This window comes from Pogona vitticeps, chromosome 1, assembly GCF_051106095.1.
Source record: "Pogona vitticeps strain Pit_001003342236 chromosome 1, PviZW2.1, whole genome shotgun sequence".
NCBI lineage: Eukaryota > Metazoa > Chordata > Lepidosauria > Squamata > Agamidae > Pogona > Pogona vitticeps.
The window spans coordinates 169,252,765-169,278,576 of NC_135783.1; the positions used below are offsets into that span (position 1 = coordinate 169,252,765).

At 42.0% G+C, this 25,812-nt stretch overlaps 1 protein-coding gene and 1 long non-coding RNA gene across 8 annotated transcripts in view; one reads left to right on the forward strand and one right to left on the reverse strand.

The window, feature by feature from the left end:
- The window catches only part of RCBTB2 (RCC1 and BTB domain containing protein 2), a 70,850-nt gene extending 47,153 nt beyond the window's left edge, over positions 1 to 23,697 (forward strand). For 4 of the 7 annotated variants that reach the window (XM_072976857.2, XM_072976845.2, XM_072976865.2 and 1 more), the window contains 5 exons: positions 831 to 920; positions 1,421 to 1,547; positions 4,043 to 4,182; positions 20,377 to 20,507; positions 22,008 to 23,697. In XM_072976857.2, coding sequence (XP_072832958.1) covers positions 831 to 920; positions 1,421 to 1,547; positions 4,043 to 4,182; positions 20,377 to 20,507; positions 22,008 to 22,148 — 629 coding nt within the window. In that variant the 3' untranslated portion in view covers positions 22,149 to 23,697. The remainder of the gene's footprint in view (positions 1 to 830; positions 921 to 1,420; positions 1,548 to 4,042; positions 4,183 to 20,376; positions 20,508 to 22,007) is intronic. The other 3 variants (XM_072976876.2, XM_078378661.1, XM_078378669.1) reach the window with 1 other exon arrangement.
- Positions 7,971 to 12,809, reverse strand: LOC140701332 (uncharacterized). The gene is made up of 3 exons (XR_012080274.2): positions 12,472 to 12,809; positions 9,316 to 9,391; positions 7,971 to 8,309 (listed from the first exon to the last, which is right to left on the reverse strand). It is a non-coding gene; the product is annotated as an uncharacterized LOC140701332 (long non-coding RNA).
- Positions 23,698 to 25,812: the final 2,115 nt, after the last annotated feature.

The window sequence follows — 25,812 nt, forward strand, 5'->3', positions numbered from 1 at the left end:
TCGTGGCTATTACTTCAGCACGACGTGCTATTGAACTGGTGGCCTAAAGATCTGATACCCTTATCTCCATTTCTACCCAGATAAGGTCAGATTCTTTGTAGATATTTCCTTTCTACCCAAAGTTGTTTCCCAGTTCCACCTGTCCCAACCTTTGGTTCTTCCATCCTTCTTCCCATTTCCGTCTACTCCGCAAGAAAAAATCCTCCATACGTTGGATGTAAGAAGGGCTCTTGCTTTTTATATATCCCACACACAACCCTTCAGATGCTCAGCTCGACTGTTTGTCAGCTATCAGCTTCCTGCTAAAGGTCTCCAAATTACTTCACAAAGAATATCCAAGTGGGTTGCTTCTACCATCCAGCTGGCTTATCAGCTTGCTTGAGTCCGAGTGCCACAGAGTATCCGCCCTCATTCTACCAGGGTGTTAGTGACATCTACAGCATTTCTTAGAGGCATTTCCCTACAAGACGTCTGTGCCTCTGCCACTTAGTGACAGCCGCCCACATTCATCAACCATTACAGATTATTAAACATTCGGCAGAAATCTGATGCTGCTTTGGGGCACACTGTATTGTCATCGGGTAAGACAGCTTGTTAGTCATCCACAGTGTGATTCACAAAGGCCACGAAGAAGAAAGACAGGCTACCTACCTGTAATTGTAGTTCTTTGAGTGGACCTCTGTGATTCACGCATCCCAACGTAGCCTCCTCACTGTCACGCCCTGTTTGTTTTATGTGGTGGTTGACCTAACTGAAGGAAGAGCTTTGGCGCCAAGCTACATATATCGAGGGGGAAAGGTCTGCACTAATGTATCTTTTTGCTATCACAGAAGCTCTAGAATGTCTGATGAGGCTCCGTGCATGCGTGGATTACCCACAATGTGAATCACAGAGGTCCACTCAAAGAACTACACTGACAGGTAGGTATGTGTTTGTGGGAAAGGCCTGGACAGAGTACAAACTGTGGTAACTTCCATTACCTTCTGTGGCAAAAGAGGATGTAGTCACAAACCATCAGTTACAAGTCACAAGACAAGAATTGTTAAGAAAAGAAATCCTGATATGGTAATTTCAAATGTTGTACTCTGAAGGGTTTTTGTTTAAACTATTCCTTCTTTGTTCTCACTATGCATTTTTGTTATGTGCCAAGAATTTTAATTTTGCAGAGTTACTTTTAGTTGTACTGAGTGAAATAGTTCTGCTTTCTTGACTTTCATTTAAACTATTCCTTCTTTGTTCTCACTATGCATTTTTGTTATGTGCCAAGAATTTTAATTTTGCAGAGTTACTTTTAGTTGTACTGAGTGAAATAGTTCTGCTTTCTTGACTTTCATTAGTGCATTGTGTTCATGCAACAGGATAGCTTGAAATGGGAGGATAACATTGTAAAAAAATGTATTTGTGGGTGTCTTTCTTTCAGAAGCCGATGATCATTTCACAGTAGCTCAGTCAATAAAGAAGGAATTTGACAACCCAGATAATGCAGATTTGAGGTTTCTAGTGGATGGAAAATACATTCATGTTCACAAAGTACTCCTCAAAATTAGGTATGAAATTAACTCATCCTCTCTAATCACAGTCATTTCTTTAATCTGTTTTGTTTCTTCTTTAGTAATAAAATATTTATAATGCTACAGTGGTGCCTCCACTTACAACCATAATCCGTTCCAGAAGATGGACGTAAGTCAAAATGGTTGTAAGTTGAAGCACCATTTCCCATAGGAATGCATTGAAACCCTATTAATCTGTTCGAGCCAAAGAGTAAAATCACCAAAAAAAAATCACTGCAAGACTCATTGGAAACATTATTAATCCCTTCTGGATGAAGGGTGGGGGAGAAAAGCAATCAGTTGTGCAAGACCCATTGCAAATGCACAGAAAACAAACGGAGCAGATTGGAAATGCACAGAGAACAGAGGGACAAGGTCAGAAATGCAAAGAAAACAAAGGAAAAAGCAAGGGAAGCATGCAGGACCCATCAGAAATGGGGGGAACACCCCAAAAGCAACAAAAAACCCCAAGACCCATCGGAAATGGGGGGAACCCCCAAAAAAACAAACCCCCAAGACCCATCACAGCACAAAAAACATAACCCTCCCCAGCCTAAAACCATGCTGTAAAAAGATCCAGAAGTTTTTAAAAAGCAGAAAACAGCACCTTACCTCCCTGCAAACACATACACGCTCATTCCGAAGCAGAAGGTGGCAGTCCTAAGCCTCCAACTATGACATACACACTCTAACTGCCGGGGCGAAAGAGTTACAAAGAATCAGCCTCTTTTGCCACCTACAGTTAGCAATTTGAATTTCCCGGCTTTTTTCCCTTTCTTTTTCTGTTCGTAAGTGGAAGCTCCAGTCGCAAGTAGAAGCAAAGTTTTGTGGCCGGAGCTGGTCGTAAGTCAAATTGGTTGTAAGTAGGGATATTCGTAAGTGGAAGCACCACTGTACTGAATTTCTTGTATATTCTATAGCTTTCACCCCTTTTAATTATAAAAGTAATTTCTACCCCACATTCCAAAACTCAACACACATTAAATTTATTTTGTGGGTTGCAGGTGTGTATCAGCTCTCCCCCATTTGAATTAACTAGTTTAAGATTAGTGTTCATTAAGGTAGCATATCCATTAAAAATCTCTGAAAACTATATTGCCTCTCCTCTGTTCCTCTTAGAAAACAGGCGCGATCTGCTTAATGACACAAAATGTACAACATTCAAGTCTAGAGATGAGAGAGTCCATCAATTTGTTTGTCTGTCACTCTGCATATGCAAATCCATGTCTGTTCAGTCGTGTTTCCCTATTCTCTCTTTTTTCATCTGCACAAAAATTTGCTTATGGATAAGTTTTTAAGTATTTCTGAATGTATTTTAATACTATATATTTTTTAAAAAATGATCTGTGCCAAAACATTCAGGATGTGTGAAATCTGGTGAGTAGCTAGGTTTGCACATATGCATTAGTGCAAGAATTGTGGACTGGGCCCACCGATATTAATAGCTACACAAATACAGTGGTGCCCCGCATAGCAACGATAATCCGTTCCGGATAAATCATTGCTATCCGGATTCGTCGCTATACGGGGCAAAAAATCCCATAGGAACGCATTAAACCCTGTTTAATGTGTTCCTATGGGGGGGGAACTCACAGTTATGCAAAGATCCTCCATAGGGGCGGCCATTTTCGGTGCCTCTAAAGTGAAGCAACACAGCTGGCGGCCATTTTGGAACCACCAATCAGCTGTGCGAAAATGGAGCCTTTGGGAGGACTGCAGGGGAGGGAACCCTCACCCGGGGTCTTTCCGAAGCCACCTCCGGCATTTTCACCCAGCTTAGCGGCGGTGGCTTCGGAAGCTCCCGCCGCTCAGCTGGGGGAAAATGCCGGCTAGGACTTTGCGGGGACCGCGGGGGAAGGCTCCCCCGTGGTCCTTCCCAAGCCCTAGCCGGCATTTTTGCCCAGCTGGATGGCGGTGGCTTCGGAAGCTCCCGCCGTTCAGCTGGGGGGAAATGCCGGCTAGGGCTTTGCGAGGACCGTGGGGGAGGGCTCCCCCGCGGTCCTTCCCAAGCCCCCGCCGGTCAGCTGGGGGAAAATGGGGCTATGGGGAAAAATCGCTTTGCGATTTTTCCCCATAGGCAACATCGCAATGCGATCGCAAAAGTGATTGCAAAAAAGCCATCGCTATGCGGATTCGTCATTAAACGGGGCGCTTGTTAAGCGAGGCACCACTGTAGAATTTTCTGATATTTCCTAAAACTGAGGTCAGACTTGCTGGTTTCATTTCCTTCAGATTTAATATTTCTGCATTCAGTCCCATGTTCTGGAGACTAGGGGGCTGATGTTGCTTTATCTTCTTTACTCTCAGTCTAATGTTGACTATTATTTACTCTTGCAACTGGTTTAAAATTCGAAACTTCTTTGTTAGTTTCTCTTCTCTCTCTTCTGTTTCACAGTGACTTTGTCTCTTTCCATTGTTCCTTGGTTACATATCAAGAATCAAACTGATAGCCAGCATCATGATTGATTTTTGTTTTATATGTGATTCTTCAGGTGTGAACATTTCCGATCAGTGCTAAACAACAATAATGATGAAATTATAGAAATAAATGAATTCTCGTATCCTGTTTACCGAGCATTTCTGGAATATCTGTACACAGACAACATCAGACTTCCTCCTGAGGATGCCATAGGTAACTGGAAGCAAAGTAATAATTTAGAAGAACTGATGTTAAATTTTACCAGTCTGCAATTATGCTACCGTGTTTCCCCGAAAATAAGGTAAAGGTAAAGGTTCCCCTTGACATTTAGTCCAGTCGTAACTGACTCTAGGGCACGGTGCTCATCCCCATCTCCAAGCTGTAGAGCCAGCGTTTGTCCGAAGACAGTTTCCGTGGTCACGTGGCCAGCGTGACTAGACATGGAATGCCGTTACCTTCCCACCAAGGTGGTACCTATTTATCTTCTCGCATTTACATGCTTTCAAACTGCTAGGTTGGCAGGAGCTGGGACAAGCAATGGAAGCTCACTCGGTCGCGTGGATTTGATCTTACGATGGCTGGTCTTCTGACCTTGCAGCATAGAGGCTTCTGTGATTTAACCCCAGCGCCACCATGTCCCTGTTGTGATGAGATGGGTTTTTGAGTTAAAGTCTTGTAAGGAATATGGGGTTTGTAATTAAGAAATGAGCAAGAGAGGTTCCATCTTGTTTCTTTGTATAAAGTATCTATGATATGCTAGCATGTTGTTTCTAGGCGAGCAGAGAGAATGTTATTCTGATAGCCTGAGAAAAGGACTCGGTGTGATTAGATGGGAATTGTTGTGACTCTTTGATAAACCACAGTAACCCAAATAACATCTGGTGTGTGTATGGGAAAGAAGTCATGTGGTGCAACAGGACTGTTTGCCTAGTAACGAACTCTGATTGGATGACATCGTGGGAAGGTGCGATAAGCCCTTGCCAGTTACTCTTGAAAAAGGAACTTTTTGCCTATGGACATAGTCATTCAAGACCGACTCTTCATTCATTCGTGACACACGGGACTAACCTTTACATGGACTGATCTTTGTACTATACTGGATTACCCTTGGACCTATGGGCTTTTTCCTAAGGACTATGGATTATTTCTCTATGAACTCTTATTATTGGAATACTCCATATGGATTATGCTCTTGTAATTTTGTAAGGTCAATGGTACATTTACTGGATTTTTCTTTCCTAAGGACAATGGGACTCTTACTGAATTTTTCTTTTTAGTACAGGATTTTTGTTCTACAGAATCACTGTGGACTATAGCCTTTTTATGACATGTTTGGATTACAGTGGTGCCCCGCATAGCGATGTTAATCCGTTCCAGAAAAAACGTCGCTATCCGGATTCCTCGCTATGTGGGGCAAAAAACCCCATAGGAACGCATTGAAACATGTTTAATGCGTTCCTATCCGGGAAAAAACGCATCTTTAAGCGAAAATCCTCCATCCGGGCGCCATTTTCGCTGCCCGGTAAGCAAGGCAAAATGGGGCCTTTGGGATGATCCCCAGGGACCGCTTCCCCCGAGATCATCCCAAAGGCCCCGCTGATCAGCTGTGCTTCGGCGCTGGCTCACTCTCCCCTGGCAGCTCCAGCCTTGGCAGCCCAGGCTGGAGCTGCAAGGGGAGAAAGAGCCAGCGCCGAAGCACAGCTCATCGGTGGGAGTTTGCAAAGATCGCAGGGAAGCCTGGGCTCTCTCTCCCCTTGAGTAACTGGCCCGCCAACACTACGGCAACCTCCCTTGCGCCTCTCGCCTCAACAATGCAAGGGGAACGTGCCGCCGCCGCCACACCAGCACCGCAAGAATTCAGACTGCGGCGGGGGTTGCCCTCCTCGGCCCTCTGTCCCTGCTTCGCTCCTAGAGGTCTTTGCCTTTGCTTGCCTGCTTGTGTGCCGACCTGACTTAGGGGAAGGTGGGGGGGCGAAGCACTCTCCTCTCTTTTTGCCAGACCCGCCTGGAGCAATTCCCCCTCGCGCCGAGCCCAGCCGAGCCGAGCGTTCCCTCCTCCCGGTGCTGCCTCACTCCTCTGTTTTCTCTGATTGGAGAGGGAACGGCGTGCAGGCGGGGGGGCGGAGCAGGGACTGCCGAAAGCTCCAAAGTTCCTGCGGAGGGAGGGAAGCAGCAAGACAAAGAGAGGGAGGAATTGAGGGAAAAGGAGCCCTGTGATCACTTGCACGCAAGTGCGCCAGCGGCTATGCGAGAGTCCCGCCTTTGTCCAGGAGGCAGAATCCTTTGTTCTCTGGCAGCAGGGGTGGCTGCCTGGTCTGTAGCTCCTTTTGAACCCTGGAGCTGGTAGGGTCACCGGCTTGGCTGAGAGCAAAAAAGCACACTAGGACGCTGCATATATTGCTGGGACTGTGGGCGTGCATAGAAATACAGCCTGCTGTCCCGAGGGCCATTGCCGCTTCCTTGGAGAGATGCTGGCGGTGACGTGCCCATCAGAAGTGGCTCAGAAAGGGAGGTATGGCAAGGGTGCTCGGCTGCATGCTTACTGGGGGGCAGTTAAACTGGGGGGCAGGAGAAGTCACCTCTGCACGGCCAGGGCGGCTGTGTGGTGCCTCAGTCTCCCTGCTAAGGCTGGAGGGGGGGGAGAGAGCTCGCGCACCGAAGCACAGCTGATCGGCGGGGTTTGGGGAAGCTGGCTTCCCAGCGATCTTGCGATCTTCGCAAAATCCTGCCGATGAGCTGTGCTTCGGGGCTCTCTCTCTCCACCCCTCGCAACATAGCTGATCAGAGGGACCTTTGGGATGATCGTGGGGAAGCACTTCCCCACGATCATCGCAAAGTGATTTCCCCCCATTAAAAAGATCGCAATGCGATCGCTTTTGCGATCGCAAAAACTCAATCGCTATACGGATTAATCGTTAAACGGGGCGCTCGTTAAGTGAGGCACCACTGTATTCTTATTTAACTGTTGTTATTCTTTTTATTGGCTTTTTGTATTTTTGTAAGGTTTTGAACACTTTTCTATTTTTCATGTTTTGTTTTCTTTGCCTCACTACAGAGTTGTAAATAACTAACACAATGCTTATTTACTTGCTTTGACTTAGTTTGGTTTTGATACCTAGAAACATGCTTTTGTTTTAATAAAATAATGATTATAAAAATCAATTGGTTTCCTGAACAGTACACTTGTCTTAGGGTCATCTGAGAGTGCTGCCTCGGCCTAGCATACTTAAGGAGTCCTGCCAGTGGGGCAAGTTAAGTTTAAGGACTACAAAGCCCACTTGATCTTTTCATAGTTATATCTGAGAGTACAAGGGTGTTCTTATGTGGGCAGACCTGTAAGATGGAGTGTTGTAGCATGGCTAGCTGAGCTTGGACTCACTCAGCCTATTTTAGCGTGTGCAAACTCCTGATTACTGTCTGTCCAGGCTTACGCGGATGTTTTCGAACGCCGTGTTTGCTTACACCTGTTCCCAAAAATAAGACAGGGCCTTATATTAATTTTTGCTCCAAAAAATGCAGTGGGGCTTATTTTCAGGGGATTTTTTTCATGTACAACAATCTAAGTAAAGGTAAAGGTTCCCCTTGACAATTTATCCAGTCGTGTCTGACTCTACGGGGCGGTGCTCATCTCCGTTTATAACCCATAAAGCTAGCGTTTGTCCGAAGACAATCCTATTTATCTAGTCGCATTTTTGCATTTTGCATGCTTTCAAACCGCTTGGTTGGCGGGAACTGGGACAAGTGACGGGGGCTCACTCCAACGCATGAAGTCGATCTTATGACTTCAGGTCTTCTGACCTTGTACCACAGAGGCTTCTGCAGTTTAACCCACAGCGCCACCACATCCCACAACAATCTACATTTATTCCAGTACAGTCATGTCATCTTCTTCTGGTTGCTGCACAATGGTGGAGGGCGGAGTTTCACTTAACTGGGGCTTTTTTTTGGGGTAGAGCTTATGAGCATCCTGAAAAATCATACTAGGGCTTATTTTCAGGTTATTTCTTATTTTCGGGAAAACAGTATATTCTGCAAATATGTACATAACAGTAATTCAATATGTACGTGCAATTGATTCTGATCATTTGCTTTTTACATTAATGCATTCTGAGAATGGAATCTGCTTTAACGTCTTTACTGTTGATCCATGACAATTGTAAATGGGCTTATGCCAATGCATTGGATCACTTTGCATGCGTTTGTTCATTCACAGGAATGTAGAAGGTCTTTATTGGATGTAAAGCAGGTAAGTTAAAACAGGTAGGTGCTTGCAGATGCCCAGCCTGGTAAACATAAGAGAGCAGGCTGAGCAGTAAAAATGTTGCTTTGCTGAATCCCACCTGTAAAAAAAAAAACCTTTTAATCTTTATTTTATTTAAAAAAGAACTTATAAAAATAAGTAAATAATTATCACAATAATAGCACATAACCAAAATAACTTTGTATTATCCCTTTCACAAAACATTAAGTCTTTAACATTTTTACTTCCTTATTTTCCACCAGACATTTATTTTCTTCGCAATCTTAATAATACCTTTCTTAATTCTTATTTTATATCCACATTAATAATCAGCTTTACTTTGTTTTTTACTTCTTTTGAGAGCAGTTCTGCTTCTAATTTAAGCCTAAGTCACTTGGTACAGATTTGGAATCTTTCTTCCATTTCTCTCTGAGATAATTCTTTACTTTCCCCCATTGAGATTTGTTCTCCGTTCTACTCTTTCCTTTCAGTGAGTCTGTTAGTTTGTCCATTAATATTAGTTCCTGTAATTTTGTTAAACAATCCTCCACTGAAGGTTCTTCCTTGTCTTTCCATTGTTTTGCCACTTGAATTCTGGCTGCGCCTAATATGTATAAACAATTTTTTGTCTCTTGTCTCAGTTTAACTTCACCATATTTAACAAATAAGTTTCAGGTTTCATCTCCATTTTTATTTTTAAATCTATGGTGATCATTTTTTCTACTTCTTTCCAAAAATGCTCTAATATATTTACAACCCCACCCCTTATGGTATAGTGTAACTTTTATTGTCTTACATCTCCAACATATATCTTTCTCATTTTTCTTCACCTTTGCCAATTTCTCTGGTGTCATATATCATCTATATAATATTTTCATATAATTTTATTTCAAATTTATACTTATTAATAGTTGCTGGATCCCACCTTGAGTTGATCACTCTGACTTTTTCAGAAGCACTTGTCAACTTACTGTTCTTCTTCGTGGCCTCTGTGAATCACACTATGGGTAATCCGAGCATGCATGGAGCCTCGTTGGAATATTCTAGAGCTTCTGCGGTAGCAAAGGAAAATACATTAACATAGACCCCTCCCCCGGTATATGTACCTTGGCGCCAAGGCTCTCCTTTCAGTTTCTTTCAACCACCGCATTGAGAGCCTCGATTGTTGCTTCTGTGAGAAATCTGAAAACGAAAGAAGAAAAGTTATTGAACTTTATTATCATTATTTTCAAAAGATACGCTCCAGCCTTAACACCAAAGCATCCCCCCCCACCTTTCCATTATTTTCTTTTCTAAATCGGTTCATGACCTTTTCAGGCCCATTTAAAAGCTGCGTAGCCTGTGATAATGAGATCCCGCTCTCTGACAGCCATGCTAAATGCCCTTTTTGCCTTAGTGAGGCCATCTAACTTCCTCTTCCCCTCACTACAAAAACTTTAAACGCAGAGTTCTCTGCACTTGCCTCTCTAGACTCAAGCTTCGGCTCTGGGAGCAATCTCTAAAGCCATGGATGAAGCTGTTTCCGAAGCGACAAAACAGCGTCCGTCAGCTACCCCATCTCATTCTGATTATCGACAGCCTACTCTGCCCTCTATATCAACGGTCACGCGAGTGCAGTAAGCCAAATATTCGATGTCGAAACCTTTGACATCGAAAACAGCCTCTAAGAGAAAACTGTCCATGGACGCTTCCTCGGCGCCAGAACCGTCACCTCCGAAGAAGGCTAAGTCTTCGAAATTGAAGCCGACTGCACAACCACCGGAGCCTGGGAACTTCATCTGTGTTGGTTCTCTGTCAGATGAGGAGGCACTTCCACCTCACCAACCTCACCATCACAGTCTCCTGAATGGGAACAGCATGTTGATTGACTCACAGCTTCCCCTGATAGCCCGCAACAATCCTTGGGTTCTCTGAGTGAATCTTCACAAATTGCCTCGCCAGACATCCATGGCGCTAAATGCAACCAGAAACTGCTCTACTCTGCCCCTGTAGACTTACCACCTTGGCCTCCAGCACGTCAACAAAGGCACCAAGCCTATATAAGCGTCCACTTGCCTTCTCGCTTGGAAAGAGATCATGCTCAGCACCATCATTGGGATGCTGTTTGCCGCGATTGATGCCTAACGGAGAAGCCCGCCAAACACTATCGGCCAGTCGAGCTTCCTGGTCCAGCGGCGCTGTCCCTGCAGGATGTCTCTGCTAGGGAGCCTTCAGTGTCAAAGCGATCGTATTACTATGATCGCCCAGAACTACCTGACACGTTATCTGCTGGCACCTAAGAGACCCAACCAAGCTGATCAATACTCCTTGGCTCCGGGCACCAGTACTGTTACTATTTTCCTCTCCATTACGAGGACCACGAGCGCTCATCCCGCTCAACATCACCAACATCTGTCTATTCCACCATAATACAGTGTTGCCTCGCTTAACAATTACCTCATTAAACGATGAATCCACTTGACAATGAGGTTTTTGCGATTGCAAAACGATGTTTCAATGGCCAAAAAGCGCTTTATGACGATTGGTTCCCTGCTTTGGGAACCGATTCTTCGCATTACGACGATCTGAAAACAGCTGATCGTCAGGTTTCAAAATGGCCACCTGCTGTGCAAAATGGCTCCCCGCTATTTTTAGGAGGGATTTTTCGCTTTACAGTCACCAGAAAATGGCCGCCCTATGGAGGATCTTCACTGGACGATTAGGTATTTAGCCCATTGGAACACATTGAACCGGTTTTCAATGCATTTCAATGGGTTTTTTATTTTCGCTTGACAAGGATTTCGTTCTACAGCGATTTTGCTGGAATGGATTATCCTCGTCAAGTGAGGCACCACTGTACAGTGTGGTCCATTGACGCCTTTACCACTTCTCGACACCGACAGCAACCTCTATTTCAACACACCTCGATACCGACCCCTTTGATATTGACTGTCCATGGATGCATCTTCCATGTCAGCACAGTCAAATACCCTCGCTATCAACCAGTGCATGGACCCACCTTTGACGTCCATACTGATCAAAGACCCTTGCTATTGACCCCTGTCCATGAACATACCTTCGACGACCATAGTGACTGACAACCCTTGATATCGACCTTGTCTATGGACATACTGAACGCCAACCCTCAATATCAACCACTGTCCACCAACGCTCCTTTGACATCAGCAACTCAGTGTCAACACCTATATTCTGAAGACCAGTCACTCGGCGATGATATTGATCGACAGTCGATTGACTTGAGGTATGATGCCGACCCATCTGATCATGGTACCAGGCCTCAAACACCATCAGGACTTTTAACATCGCCGGTTTCTGACGTGGCAGACAGACCTTCCATCACCAGCAGAGGATTTTCAAACCTATGCTCAACAAATGATTTATATGGCCAAATCCCTCGACCTACAAATCCATAGATCCACTACTGGAGCAGAAGATCATCTTTATGATCCCATCTCTAAAGATGCTATCACACCAGTCCATATCTCCATGCTCCTTTCTCTCAACCAGCTCCCAATTCCATATTCGTCAAAGCTTCACAATCTCACTGTCGACACAGACAAATACTAATACCACCTAATAGAGACAGCAGGCACATTGACTCCATGGGCAGATGGCTATACTCTTCTGCTGCCTTCATCATGAGAATGGCTAATTATCAGGGAACTAAGGGCGCCTACCAACGTTTTCTCTGGACAATATGTCTACCTTTATTGCTGCTCTCCCCAAAGATAAAAGGGTCTTACCACAAACTTTTCAACAAGAGGTTCTTTTGATGGCGAAACAACAGATGCTATCCACTAGACACACAGTTGATGCCGCACCTAAATCAATGGCTACCTCTGTAGTGCTTCAATGTTTCTCTTGACCTAGAACCCCGGGTCTAGCTGAGGACACGCATACGCACATTAAAGATCTCGCATTCAATGGAGTTGGTCTCTTCAATGCCGACACTGATGACATTCTTGAGAATGTTCAGAAAAGGAGGACAGTTGCCAGGCATTTGGAATTCTACCCTACATAGCAGTAATGCTCTCAGTGCAATTAGTGTCGCAGCCCTTACACCTCCTATCAAAAATTTCAGCAAGAACCTCAAAGACATCTTATGTTCCTTACTACAAACAACAACCTTACTGAGCCAAACCTTGCCAACAAATCACAACTACACGCAATGACCTTAAGCCTAAGCATCATGTTTGACATACAAGCAGCTGAGATTCCAATACCACGTCCCACCTCTCCTCCTGCCCTTTAGAAGCACTTACCTATATTGAAAGACATCACTACAGATGCGTGGGTGCTCTTCATCATAAGAAACGGGTACCACATTGAATTCCACCGGCTTCTCCCACTGTCACACCTCTGTCACACCTCCGTCACAAACTCTACAAGAAAAAATACTGTCATTACTACTTGAAGACGCCATAGAACCAATGCCACTACGACACATAGTTTTTCTCTCTCCCTATTTCACCATTCCTCCCAAAAAAGATGGAGACCTTCGCCCCATCCTCGACATCAGGGAGCTAAATCAATACATCACTACCACCAAGATCTGCATGGTTATCCTAGAGTCTGTCCTCCGTTTACTCCGCAGAAAAGACTGGTTTGGAGTCACAGACCTAAGAGACGCCTATTTTTCATGTCTCCATGAAAAATGAAGGTTACTTACCTTCAAAATGATATTTCTTCTGGCCATCACATCAGCTCGACGTCCTAGTGAACTTGTGGCCATAACATCTGACTACCCTTATCTCCAGTTTTATCCAGCTAAGGTTAAACTTTTTGTAGATATTTCTTTTGAACCCAAGATTGTATCCCAGTTCCACCTATTCGAACCTTTAGTTCTTCCTTCTATTTTGCATCTCCTTCTAAAAAACTCATCAACAAAGGATCCTCCATACTTTGGATGTAAGACAAACTTTGGCTTTTACGTAGCCCACACTCTATCCTTCAAATGCTCAGCTAGACTTTTTGTCAGCTACCAAATTCCTGCCCACGGTCTTCAAGTTACCTCACAGAGAATATCTAACTCGGTTGCATCTACCATCCAGCTTGCTTATCAGCTAGCTTGCTCGAGTTCCAGCACCACACAGTATCCGTCCTCATTCTAGGATGTTGGTGACATCTACATCTGCCTGTACCAGACATCTGTGCCTCTGCCACATGGTCACAGCCGTCCATGTTTATCAATCACTACACATTGGACATTTGGCAGTAACCTGATGCTGCTTTTGGGCGTGCTGTATCATCTACCTTGGCGTGGCACCCTCCTCCGGATACGGTAGCTTTTTAGTCACCCATAGTGTGATTCTAAGATTCTATGAATCTCTAGTCTCACCATAGAACCTTTAGCTTCAACTTATATACGGCTACTTACCTTTAAAACAGTTTTCCTCGTTGCTATCACCTCAGCTCGACAAGCTAGTGATTTAGCGGCCTTACTTCATGACTATCCTTATTTACAGTTTTTCCTGGACAAATTCAAACTATCCATGGATATTTCTTTCTTCCCCAAAGTTGTATGTGAATTCCATCTCTCTCAACCATTTATTCTTCCTTCCTTCTTCCCGTCACCATCCACAATTCAAGAAAGAATCCTCCATACTTTAAATGTTAGGCGAGCCCTTGCATTTTATATATAAAAGCACCCACCCTTTCAGGCATTCACCTTGACTTTTCATAAGTCACCAACCACCTACTAAAGGTCGCCAGGTGATGTCTCAAACTATATCTAGATGGGTCGCTTCAACCATTCACCTCGCGTACCGCTGGCACATAAACCAGTCCCAAAGGTGTTTCACTCTCACTCCATCCAAGGAGTGATGACCTCTACGGCATTTCCTACGTGGCGTACCTTTACCAGACGTCTGCGCCTCTGCCACCTGGCACAGCTGTCCACTTTCATCAGGCATTATAGACTTGATCTCCGGCAGAAGTCTGATGCGGCCTTTGGGTGTGCTGTTCTAGCCTCTACCTTGGTGTGACACCCTGCCTCCGGGTAAGACAGCTTTTTCAGTCACCCAAGGTGTGATTCACATGGGTCACAAAGAGGACCAACAGGTTACCTACCTATAATTGTAGTTCTTTGAGTGGACCTCTGTGATTCATACATCCTGCCCGTCCTCCCCACTGTCACGCCATTCTGCTTAATGTAACGATGGTTGACACAATGAAAAGGGAGCCTTGGCACCAAGGTACTTATATGAGGGGGAGGGGGCTTATTCTAATGTGTTATTTTCTACCGCAGAAGCTCTAGAACTTTCCAATGAGTCTCCGCGCAGGTGCGGATCACCCAGGGTGTGAATCACAGAGGTCCACTCGAAGAACTACAATTACAGATGGGTAACCTGTCATTTCATAATGTGGCTTTAGAGAAACCATTTTATATATAATGTTTATATAATTTTGATTGAACCTTTAAAGCAATAGAAATGTTATATCATTTGTTAGCATTCAGAATTTACTTGAAGTTTGTATCTTGGTGTAATTTTTGTGCAATTGCAAAACAGATGTTGCTGCAGTCAGTGTTGAAAGAAGCTGATATTAAATCTCTTTGACAAATATTTTTGCATTTCAGACTTATGTAGTTGTAGAGTGGAACATTTCATTAAGACATACCTTAATGCAACATAACCTATTCATTTTAAAACTTGTGGTTATTTGAATGATGGTCAGGGAAATTGACAAATGTTGGTCAGGGAAAATGAAATGAAAAATAAAATTTCAGTGGCAACCCTGCATGAGGAGATTCTCAGTACCTGAAGCTTGGTAGATGGACATGTTGCTCATCTTCAAAATATCTAATCTGCATTCCTGTGTATGCAAGCAGAACCTGATAAGGATGCCTCGCTCCCCCAGGAGTACCACAGAGACCTCCCAGGAAAAGAACACAAACCATTGATTCATCGCATCTCATATTATCCCAGCAAAGGGGTAATCCCAGAAAGAAACTGGATAATCAGTGATGAGCATTTCCAAATTCATCTGACTATCCCATTAAAAGAATCTTCATTCTTGCAATTATTACAAGCAGTTACCTGCCTATTAATGCACGTTTTATTTATTTACATTATTTCTAAGTAGCATATGAAAAAACATATAATCCAAAAGTATTTAATAACATGTAACTTTTGACAACTCACAGGCATGTTGCTTTAAAAGTATCCTTACAGTTACTAACAAACCGTAGGTGCAGATGCTTAAACATATGAAAATTGAACATAAGTTGCATTTTAATATAAAATACTGTACAGGAGCTTTTTGCCTGTAAAGTTAGAGAATGCATTTCTAGAATACATCATTTCAAAATAAAAAGCAATATAACTTTAAAGGCTTCCTTAAAAATTCATATATTAAGAAAATACAAAATGATGAAAATTTCTAAATCCCTAAGCAATATTATTTGTTAACACTGAATTTTTTTTCTCAACTAACCTTGTGTAAAATCCATTGCTGGCTGTCAGTGCCATATTTTTATCTTTCTGCTGCTCTAAAGATGTTTACCTGTCATCAGTTCCATGTTTTACAACCTCTTTGCAGAAGATGTCTTCATTCAGTAACGACGTGTGTCTCCCAACATGTCTCATTCAATAGTATTTGTGTGATTTCATCTTGTATTTATATTTTAACCAAACCAAGGCCAGGCCAATATAGCTGGTATAGGACAGTGCTATGAAAGTGACCAGTTGATGTAGCTTATTGGTGAGGGAGTGTTATGGCAGCATAGCTTATCAGTAACCCTGCCAAGAGCATAGGTAGCTTATTGGTACCCCCAACGAATTAATGCCAGGAGATGCAGTCATATTAATGCTGATAGATGGTGTTATAGGATAATATATAATTTACCTCTTTTCAAATCAGTATAACAAATGATACATTTCTTTCTTTTCTCTACTTGTGTATCATTAAACTGCTTAAAATAACATTCATCTTTTTCTTCTTTTATAATCTGTGAAAGCTTGTATTGTATAATTATATTGGTATTCTTATTTGCGTAACACGTTTCCACATATTTTGTGGCCTCTGTTATTTAACATTATAGGAAAAGCACAAGCCACATTCTAAACTGTACTTCACTTTTTTCTCTTGTGTTTCACATTACATCACTCTTCTGTTGTTTACTCTTTCTCACTAACTGGCACAAAACTAAATTAGTTACTTCTGCCTTGTTATCTTATCAGTAGCTTTGTACCAAAACAAAGGAGGTATTGTGGTTTTGCAATATAAACTATCTTCACAGAGCATTTCTCCAATTGTACTTTCACGTTTAATGCCCTCCTGAAGCACCTCTTTATAAAAGGACTTTTCATTTTTAGGGTAACACCGTTGCAGTACATAAACGCAAATTTTATGAATTATTAACAAACATATCTCCACAGCTTTTGCTGCAAGAGAGGACCTAGTTTTAGAAGGCCGTAGAGCAGGGCTGGCGAAAGGATGGCTCTCCAGATATTTGAGGGTTGCAGCTTTATGTCTGTGCTAATTAAAGCTGATAGTTGTAGCCCAGCTGTTTACCTTTCCAACCACACAACCATCTTTGCACCCACTGAACAGTCTTATGTTTGCTTGATAGGTGAATTTGTTGCTTTAATAAGTTTTATACTGATTAGTATGGTTATAATACTCATTGTAGCAATATTGGTAGATGAAAGTTATTAGTCCATTAAATATGTAGATGCCAAAATGCAGTGGCAGATCAGCAAGATTCACAGTGACAGTCATGAATAGAGATGGGGGGTATTCGTATAATGAATATGAATACCCCCCCACAGGTGGATGTAACAAGGGTCCAGCCTCCTGAGGCTGGACCCTCCACTTACCTTCTGCTGTTGCCGTGGGCTCCACGCTCCCTTCATATCACTCCAGAGCTTGATCCTGGAGTGAGGCAGGTGGGAAGTCTCTAGAGGTGAGGTGAATCATGGAATCCTGAGGTTGGAAGGGGCAGGAATACAAATCACATATCTGCCACATGGTTTTCCACATTTCTTTTGAATGCCTCCATTATTGGAGGGGGCTGCCACACACCCATTTTAGTGTTTAGATGGCCACTCTTGCAACCCCATTCCCAAAACATCTTTATTGTAAAAATGGGATTAAAAAAATCTCCCACATGCCTTTTGTGACCATTTTTTTTAAAGTATTGTTGGGGACATGGTCATCAAAACATGGCAAAAGTGCCCTAGAGAGCGCAAAGGGATTTTCTGAACCAGTTAGAAGAACTGTGGGGGAGATACTAGCCTTGTGGGAAAGGAGTGTTCAGACCTGCAATTGGGCCTGGCATGGGTGTCACCCTTGTTGTAGAGGATGCTAGTGATTAATACAGTGTTTTCTCCCTTTTAAGATCATCATTCTTTCAGGACCCTGGTACCCTCCAGGTACAGTGATTATCTAGAAGGGTTTGTTTCTGTGATATTTTCTGATGATTGGACTCTAAAATCTCTATGTTATATTCCGTTCTCCCTTTATGTGCACACCCTTTTAGGGAGAACTGTGTTGTCCAACCTATGGCAAGTTAATCGGATCTCTAATATACCTACTATTAATAGGGTTCTTGTTTAGTTTCAGACAAGCACTCTGGTTTCAATGCCTCTGACGTTAAGAAAATAATCATCTGTGGCCAGTATCCTGTGCAGAACAGAATGGGGATCACATAAGCATTTCCCATTTCAGCAGCATCGTGCAACCAATCATATGATTGATTTGGCAACCAGTGTGAGACCACAGATGCATGAGGAGTCTACTTGAACTGAGGAAATGCTTAGAGTCATCCTTCAACTAGCCTAAAGGTTGAAAAGCTGCTCAGATACAGAGAGTTGGCAGCCTTGTACAATTGTGGTTCAAGGTAGAGCCTTTCTCCTGTCCAGGTAGATGGACCCAGGCTGAAAGCCTTTGCCTAGTGCCTAACAAAACAGCCCTTCATTTCCAGACTAGGTAGTATTTTTAGAAATATTACCTGCATTTTCAGAAATACTACCCTGAGTAAGATATTTTCTCTTTTAAAAGCAAGAAACAGAATGATAGCAATGTGACCTTTTTGCTATTTTTAGGCAAATTTATTAAGATCTAGTGTCTCTTAACCTATTAAGTTTTTAGAGACATTTCAGTGAAGTGGGACCTGATATAGTGTTTGATCACTCATTTCTTATTGGAAATTGTGAGCTGGAGACTTGAGAAACAAATGAAGATATGAAAGTGTCATGTGCAGGCAAGTTGATTCCAAATTATGATGGCCCTTGTAGGGCTTTCAAAGCATGTGAGATATTTAATAATTTACCAGTGCCAGATAGGGGAAGTCCTTAATTTCTGAAAATTGGCAGTGGGATGATTTTTCCAGCAGCACCAATTTTCAGAAATTAAAGATTTCTTCCCCCATTCTATGACGTGCAATGATTTCCTTTGATAAAAGAAGTGTGCAGGAATTGGAAACATTTAATTTCCAAAAAATGAACACAGCTTGGGAGGAAATAGGAGGAAACTGGGACTTGTAGTCAAAGATGAAGTCTATTTTGTATAAGATGAATTTAAAAGCAATGTAAGATAGTTGTGCGGAGTTACTTTGCCTGACACGAAGATAAGGAAGCAAGGCAGAAGAGGCCCAGAGGAAGATGAAACAACATACCGCTTTATTGGGGAAAGATAAGCCACCTGGACTTGGGATCTTCTCATGTGAAATCTGGGTGGTGAACTTAATTGGTTAACAACTGAAAGGTGTCAGAAAGAGAGAAGTCTGGAGATGTGTAGAAAATGGTTCATGTATGTGCAGTTTGTTTGATAATCATTGGGGGATGTTGTGGAATGTGAGAGGTTTGTTGAAGGAGAAGAAGGGGGAGAAATAGCCCAGTTTTTTCTAGAAAAGATTATTATTATTATTATTATTTTATTATTTATTTAATTTATACCCCGCCTATCTGGTCGGTGAGGACCACTCTAGGCAGCTTAATTTAGGTTCTAGTTGTTCTTATTTTACAGTGGTGCCTTGCATTATGATGTTAATTCGTTCCAGCGAAATCGCCGTAGAACGAAAATGTCGTAAAGTGAAAATAAAAAAGCCATTGAAACGCATTAAAACCTGGTTAATCCATTCCAGTCGGCTAAGAACTCACCGTCCAGCGAAGATCCTCCATAGGGGTGGCCATTTTCAGGTGCCTGTGCAGCGAAAAATGGCTCCTAAAGACAGCGGGGAGCCATTTTGAGCACACGGCGGCCATTTTGAAACCCCAACGATCAGCTGTTTTGATCGTTAGGAAGCGAAAATCAGTTCCCGAAACAGGGAAACGATCATCGTGCAGTGAAATTCCCCCATTCAAAACATCATTTTGCGACCGCAAAAACCTTGTCGTAATGCGGATTCGTCATTAAACGGAGTGCCCGTCTTGCGAGGCACCACTGTACGTAGAAATAGTAGACTTATGTAATCATTGTAACAGATGGATATGCCAAATGTTTATGCCTTAAAGCTACAACTGTATTCTAATGAAACTACTTTATTTTCTTCATAAAAACAAATATTCTTCAACAGAGGACTGGTCTCTTGAATAGCAGGCTTACATCTAAATCCAGTTGAGGATTTGAGAAGATCAATAGTTGCTACTGTAAATTGAGAGGTCCTACCTGGCAAGGCTGTTGTGCTATGAAAGGAAGCACATAGTCAATGGTTTACTGCCTTGTAATCAGGCAAATGTTCTCTTTTAGGTCAGGCTTGTCCACGGGGCTTGTGCTGTGCACATCTGAGGCCTAAAGGACCACTTCAGGCAATAAAGGTGGTAGTTTTGCACCCACAGAGACCCTGACCAAGATCATTATCTCTTTAGGGAGAGTGATCGTCACACAGCTAATAATGTCATCAGCTAAATGTAGTGTGAATTATGCAACAGGATTTCAGCCTCTCTCTCCAGTTCCTTGTACTCCTTTTCTGCTGAATACTGCAACCATTTCTCTAGCCAGTTTCTTGTTACTGATGTCCTTAAAGACATTTTCATTGTTCCTAAATTTTTGGAATATTAGCATTTTTGGCCTTTTTTTTCTTTTCTTAAATTATTCTTCCCCTTAATAATGTTTTCCTTGCGGCTATTTTTTGTGTATATATGTTTTTTTTAAAGCAAGTATTTCCACTCAAGTATATCAACGTCATTGTTTTCTTTTTTGTTTTGTTTTGTTTTGTCTGGCAGGTCTGCTGGACTTGGCAACCTTCTATCGAGAAAATCGACTGAAAAAGCTATGCCAGCAAACAATCAAGCAGGGTATTTCTGAGGAGAACGCAATTGGTCTTCTTTCAGCAGCAGTCAGATACGAAGCGAAGGTATGGAGAATCCTAATTTAGCAACCTTTCATACTTGTTATCAGTTGAGACTTCTTTGAGATGCTTGGGAATCATTTATATTGGAAATGGTGAGCTGGTGACTGCAAAACAGAATAAAGATCAGGATCTCCACTTCACATCCTCTGTCCCTGAGAAACTGACTACATGGCCTTCAGCAGACACCATTTTTGTAACCAGGGTCTTTCATCTGCCATGTGGGCCTAATTTTACAGGATTCTTGTAAGGATTAGAAATAGGCAATGCATATGAAAAACTAAATGTCTAAAACATTGTATGAATGCTAAATATTTAATCTTACGGATCTGGAGGTCAGTCTGTTCTTGCTGCTAAATATATTCAGCTTCCCAACCTCAACGTATGGGCTGCCTGAAAAGAAGCAAACCTTTACCTCCTGTCTTGTCTGTCTGGATCTTCCAAGATGACATACTAGTGGTTTTGCCTTCTGTTAATAGCACAGCATAGTTGATTTCATGAAAAGAATAGATTCATTAACTCTGTATGCTAGAGCCTTTTCATTGTGGAGATTTTTCTTTTACTGACTCTATTTGTGTGGATTAATATTTCTGGATCCATAGCACCAAGTCCTGGCACCGTCTTATGACACATTAGTGATAATTTCAAATGCTGATTAGCATTTTTAAAGAAATGTTACATAAGAATTGTTTTCATTTTCAGACTGTTAAATAATTCTAACTGTCTTGAAATTACTTGCAATTATGAACAAGTTAATTGCAATTATGAACAAGAATGACGGCCAGGAATAGAGATCTGAGAAAGAGATTTTAAGCCACATGTTATTGTGGAAGAAGCTGCATGGTCTAGTGGCCAAATAGTGGTCAAAATCCTATTACTTGGCTTAATAAATTGCACTAGAGTAGGCCAACTCCTCCACAGGTTCCTTTGATTGAAGTGAGCCTACTCTAACTGCATCTTACCATGCTGAAGTGTGTTGCAGTTACAGTAACTTTACATATGAATCAATGGAACTTACAGAGTTGACTCGCCAAATCCCCATTAATTCAATAGGGCTATTCTATTGTGATTTACTACACTAAGCAACAAGATTTTGGCCAGTATGTTTGCTTTTCTAAAAACCTTCCTTGAAACATAAACTTTGCTTACCTTTCAAAGCTACTTTGTTTGCCTCACCTAATATCTTACTAAATCTGGCATAGTGCAGATGGTGTAACATTTAGAGGTGAATTGTCCCAAGAATCACCACAGACGTTATCAGCTGTATGCTGACTTGTATGATTTAGGAAGAAACTGATAGTGTGTGTGATAATTTCTTAACTTGGGACAATTTGCCTCCAAAAGATTTTGGTCATATATGCACTATTTTTTGTATCCTGGCTGTTCATTCTTTGGTGCTTCCCAGGACATGAAACAATGCTTGAGAAACGTTTCAGCTCATAGTTTCATTGTGTAGATTCGTATTTTTACTAACACACATTAACGTAACACTTATTTCATTCCCAGGAATTAGAGGAATTTTGTTTTCGATTTTGCATAAACCATCTGACTGTAGTCACTCAGTCTCCAGGCTTTGCAGAAATGGACCATGATCTCTTGAAGAACTTCATTAGCAAAGCCAGCAGAGTGGGAGCATTTAAAAACTGAAGAGTACTTTTGCATAGAAGTGGAGAGAGATACTTTCGGCATGGATGCTCCATTCTTTGAACCTGAAGTGTAAAGACAACTGCCTGGATCTAGGACACACCTCTCAACTGAGCTAATACTAAAGTGGTTTGGATTGCAAACTTATCCACCAGGCTTGTGGATTGAGAGGGCAGACAGCTGGACTCAAATCCATTTATCTATTAATTTTTTCTTTAACTTTAAGGTAATATAGGAAGTATTTTTTCCCTTGATGCTATTTGTCCTGCTTTGAAAGAACATTTGGAAACTGATATTTGCTGGCTTTTGTTTACAAGCAGTGAAGTCACATGTGATTTGCTCAGGCTGCATTAGGATACAGTAAGAAAAGAGTCACACGAAGAGTCGGACATGACTTAACTAAACAACAACTACAAAGAAAAGAGAAGTTCTGTCGCGAAGAACCTAGTAAGTAAACACTTCTTAACTGTGGTTGGGGGGTGGACTGAAGGAAAGAGAAGGGGTAGCACAATATCCCAAATGAGAAAGAAGTAGTTGTTTCATTCTTTGTGTTGTTCTGCAATGTTGTAGCAGTTTTTATTGCAGGCCAAAGCATATGTGGTAAGAAAAAGAGAAAGAGAAAAAAAAACACAAAGCTGGAACTGGGATTTGGAAAAAACGAAATCTGTCCCCTCCAACTGTGCTAAGTTTAATTAATAAATAGTAATCATGTGCTATCAAATCAGTTCTGACATGGTGAGCCTTTTCTGGCAGTTTTGGCCTAGAAAATACTCAGAAGTGGTTTACCATTCCCTTCTTCAAGGGACTGCCTGGCTAAAACGACATACAGGCATCTGGACTTGTGAAAAACAGTAGCCTCTGTCTTAAATCTCTGCACTCCATTAAGTATGGTGAGAGGCAGAGCAGAGTGCCCCAGTTTTGTGTGCTCTGAGACACTTTCCCAGTATTTCAAAATCTGAGGAGCCTGACGCCAAGGGAGGCCCAGAAGGAAAAAACTATATATATAATTTTTTTTCTTTTTCCCTTTTCTCTTCTTGGATAATTCGTATACTGATGTTTAAAAATTTTGTTATAATGCTGTTTTATATGTTGGAAGCCGCCTAGAGTGGTCGTTCAACTAGATAGACGAGGTATAAATGCAATAAATAAATAAATATTCCCACTGACTGACAGAAGTGTGAGCTACCTCCACGCAAGTTTCTCCTTTTTACAGCTTTACCTTGACATGCCCACTTGCTCAATGACTGTAATCAACGCTTTCCCTTATTTTTTTGCTACAATATCCTATAACCAGTTACATTCAGATGGCAACTTATATCTGTACTTCATATTTTGAAAGGGTTTGGTGAAAGAACCATAGTGGCTACTGGAAAGTGATACCTGTACAAATGCTATTAAATTGGCAGATGCTGTGCAGCCTCATCTGTAGATGCATGCTTGCATATCTGTTTATCTTCAAAGATATGTATAGAGCCCACCGCATATGGAGGATAGCCATGTTTGTCCTCTCATGGAAGAAATTGTTTTCATCAATAAAAGCTGAATTCTCCCACCCTGTATAATTATGCGTAACTTATTTTGCTAATCGGAGAAAGGGCATTTATCACAAAGGGAACGGAGTGCCTGATCCTTGACTACAATCTTCCTCAGCTGCTCTCTGAGATTCTAAGGGGCTGGGGAATCAGTAGATCCTACAAGGAATTTGGCATGCTGTGGCTTGTGGGAGCTGGAATCCAACAGCAGCTTGAAAACTACAGGTTCTCCAGTCCTGTTCTATCGAGCATTTGTTCCTAGACATTCTGCAACCCATTTCTTAAATAACAATTGTTTAATTTTTTTAGGAGTACTGAAAAATCAGTTCAAAGGAAATATTTCAAAACATGTGTTGTGCTTCTCTTTGTCTTCCTTTAAAGATGAATTTGGTAGCAGTTTGGCGGGGTGGAGGGGGGAGGAGATTTTGCTGCATGTCTGTTTTGTGTTGCCTTGTCTCAACTGCCTTATACTGATGATTCAAGATAAGTGAGGTATTTAAGGAGTTTCTGTGTCTGAGCAGGAATGTGGACTAGGGCCTGAGGTATTCTAGACCATCACCCTATGCCACATTGGATACAGAAATAGCTTGTGCATGCATTTGGTTACAATTACATCAATGAAAGCTTACATTCTTCTGGCCCGTAGCTTGTTGTTATGTACCATCAACTTGCCTAAGACTTATGGTGACCCTATGAATGAGAAAACTCCAAAATGTCCTATCTTCAACAGCCCTACTCAGTTCTTGTAAACATAAGGTGGTGGCTTCCTTTAAGGAATTGATCCACCCTGTATACGGTGGTGGTCATTTCCTACTGCGTTCAACTTTTACCAACATTATTATCTTTTCCAGAGAATCTTGCCTTTACATGATGTGCCCAAAGTAGGACAGGCTCAGTTTCATCATTTTTGCTTCCACAGATGGTTCAGGCTTGATTTGATATAGGACCCATTTGCTCATCTTTCTGGCAGTCGAGAGTTTCTGCAAAGCCATATTTCAACACCATATTTCAAGCAAATCAGTTTTTTTCTGACAGCTTTTTTCCCCCTATCTAACTTTCACACTCATACATGGTTACTGGAAACATAAGAATGGATGATCTTGGATTTGGTCTCCAGTTATACATCCTTACACTTCATGACCTTCCCTAATTTATTACGATCCTTGGAGTCGCATTTTTCTTCTGATTTCTTGGCTGCAGTCTCCTATAGCTACAGAGCTCTAAAACATTCTTCATTTACATGGGCAGGCACAATAGTAGTAATCCTTTCTTCATCCTTTAGAACTGACAAATTACTCTTTTGGGTTGTTACACACATTATTGCTGCTCTCCCAGATACACTGGCATTGGAAATTGTTATCTAATTTTCAGCCTACTGTGTTAGTGAACTCTGCACCACTTTAAATGGCTAAGTATAAGAGAGAGGTCTCGGATAGAGATATAGATGCCAATTCAATCAAATAAACTGTGAAAGTACGAAGCACCTTTTGAGGACAGTGGGTCTCCCAAGCAGAATGCAATGTGAATAAGAAAATCATAGTCATAGAAAAGTGAAGTTGGAAGAGGCCTACAAGTCCAACCCCCTGCTCAATGCAGGAATACAATCAAAGCATATTTACCAGGTGATTATCTAAGTTTTTATTGAATGCCTCCAGTGTTGAAGCCCTCACCAACACCCAAGGTAACTGGTTCCACTGTCGTACCACTCTTACACAATTATGAGGTTTTTCCCGATATTCAACTGAAATCTGGTTTCCTTTAACTTGAGCCCATTGTTGCATGTCCTGCACTCTGGGATGATTGCGAACATTAATAAAAAATATTGAAGAGCACTGGGCCCAGGACTGAGCCTTGGGGTACCCCACTTGTTACCTCATCCCAGTTAGAGAAGGACCCATTAATCATCACCCTCTGAATACAATTCTGTAGCCAATTGTGTATCCACCTGACACTTGATGTATCCAGCCCACACCTAGTTAGCTTGCTCATCAGGATATCATGGGGCACTTTGTCAAAAGCTTTGCTGAAGTCAAGATATACAGTACTACGTCTACAGCATCCCCTCTGTCTGTATGGGAGGTGACCTGATCAAAAAATGAGATCAAATTAGTTTGGCAGGATTTGTTCATGACAAA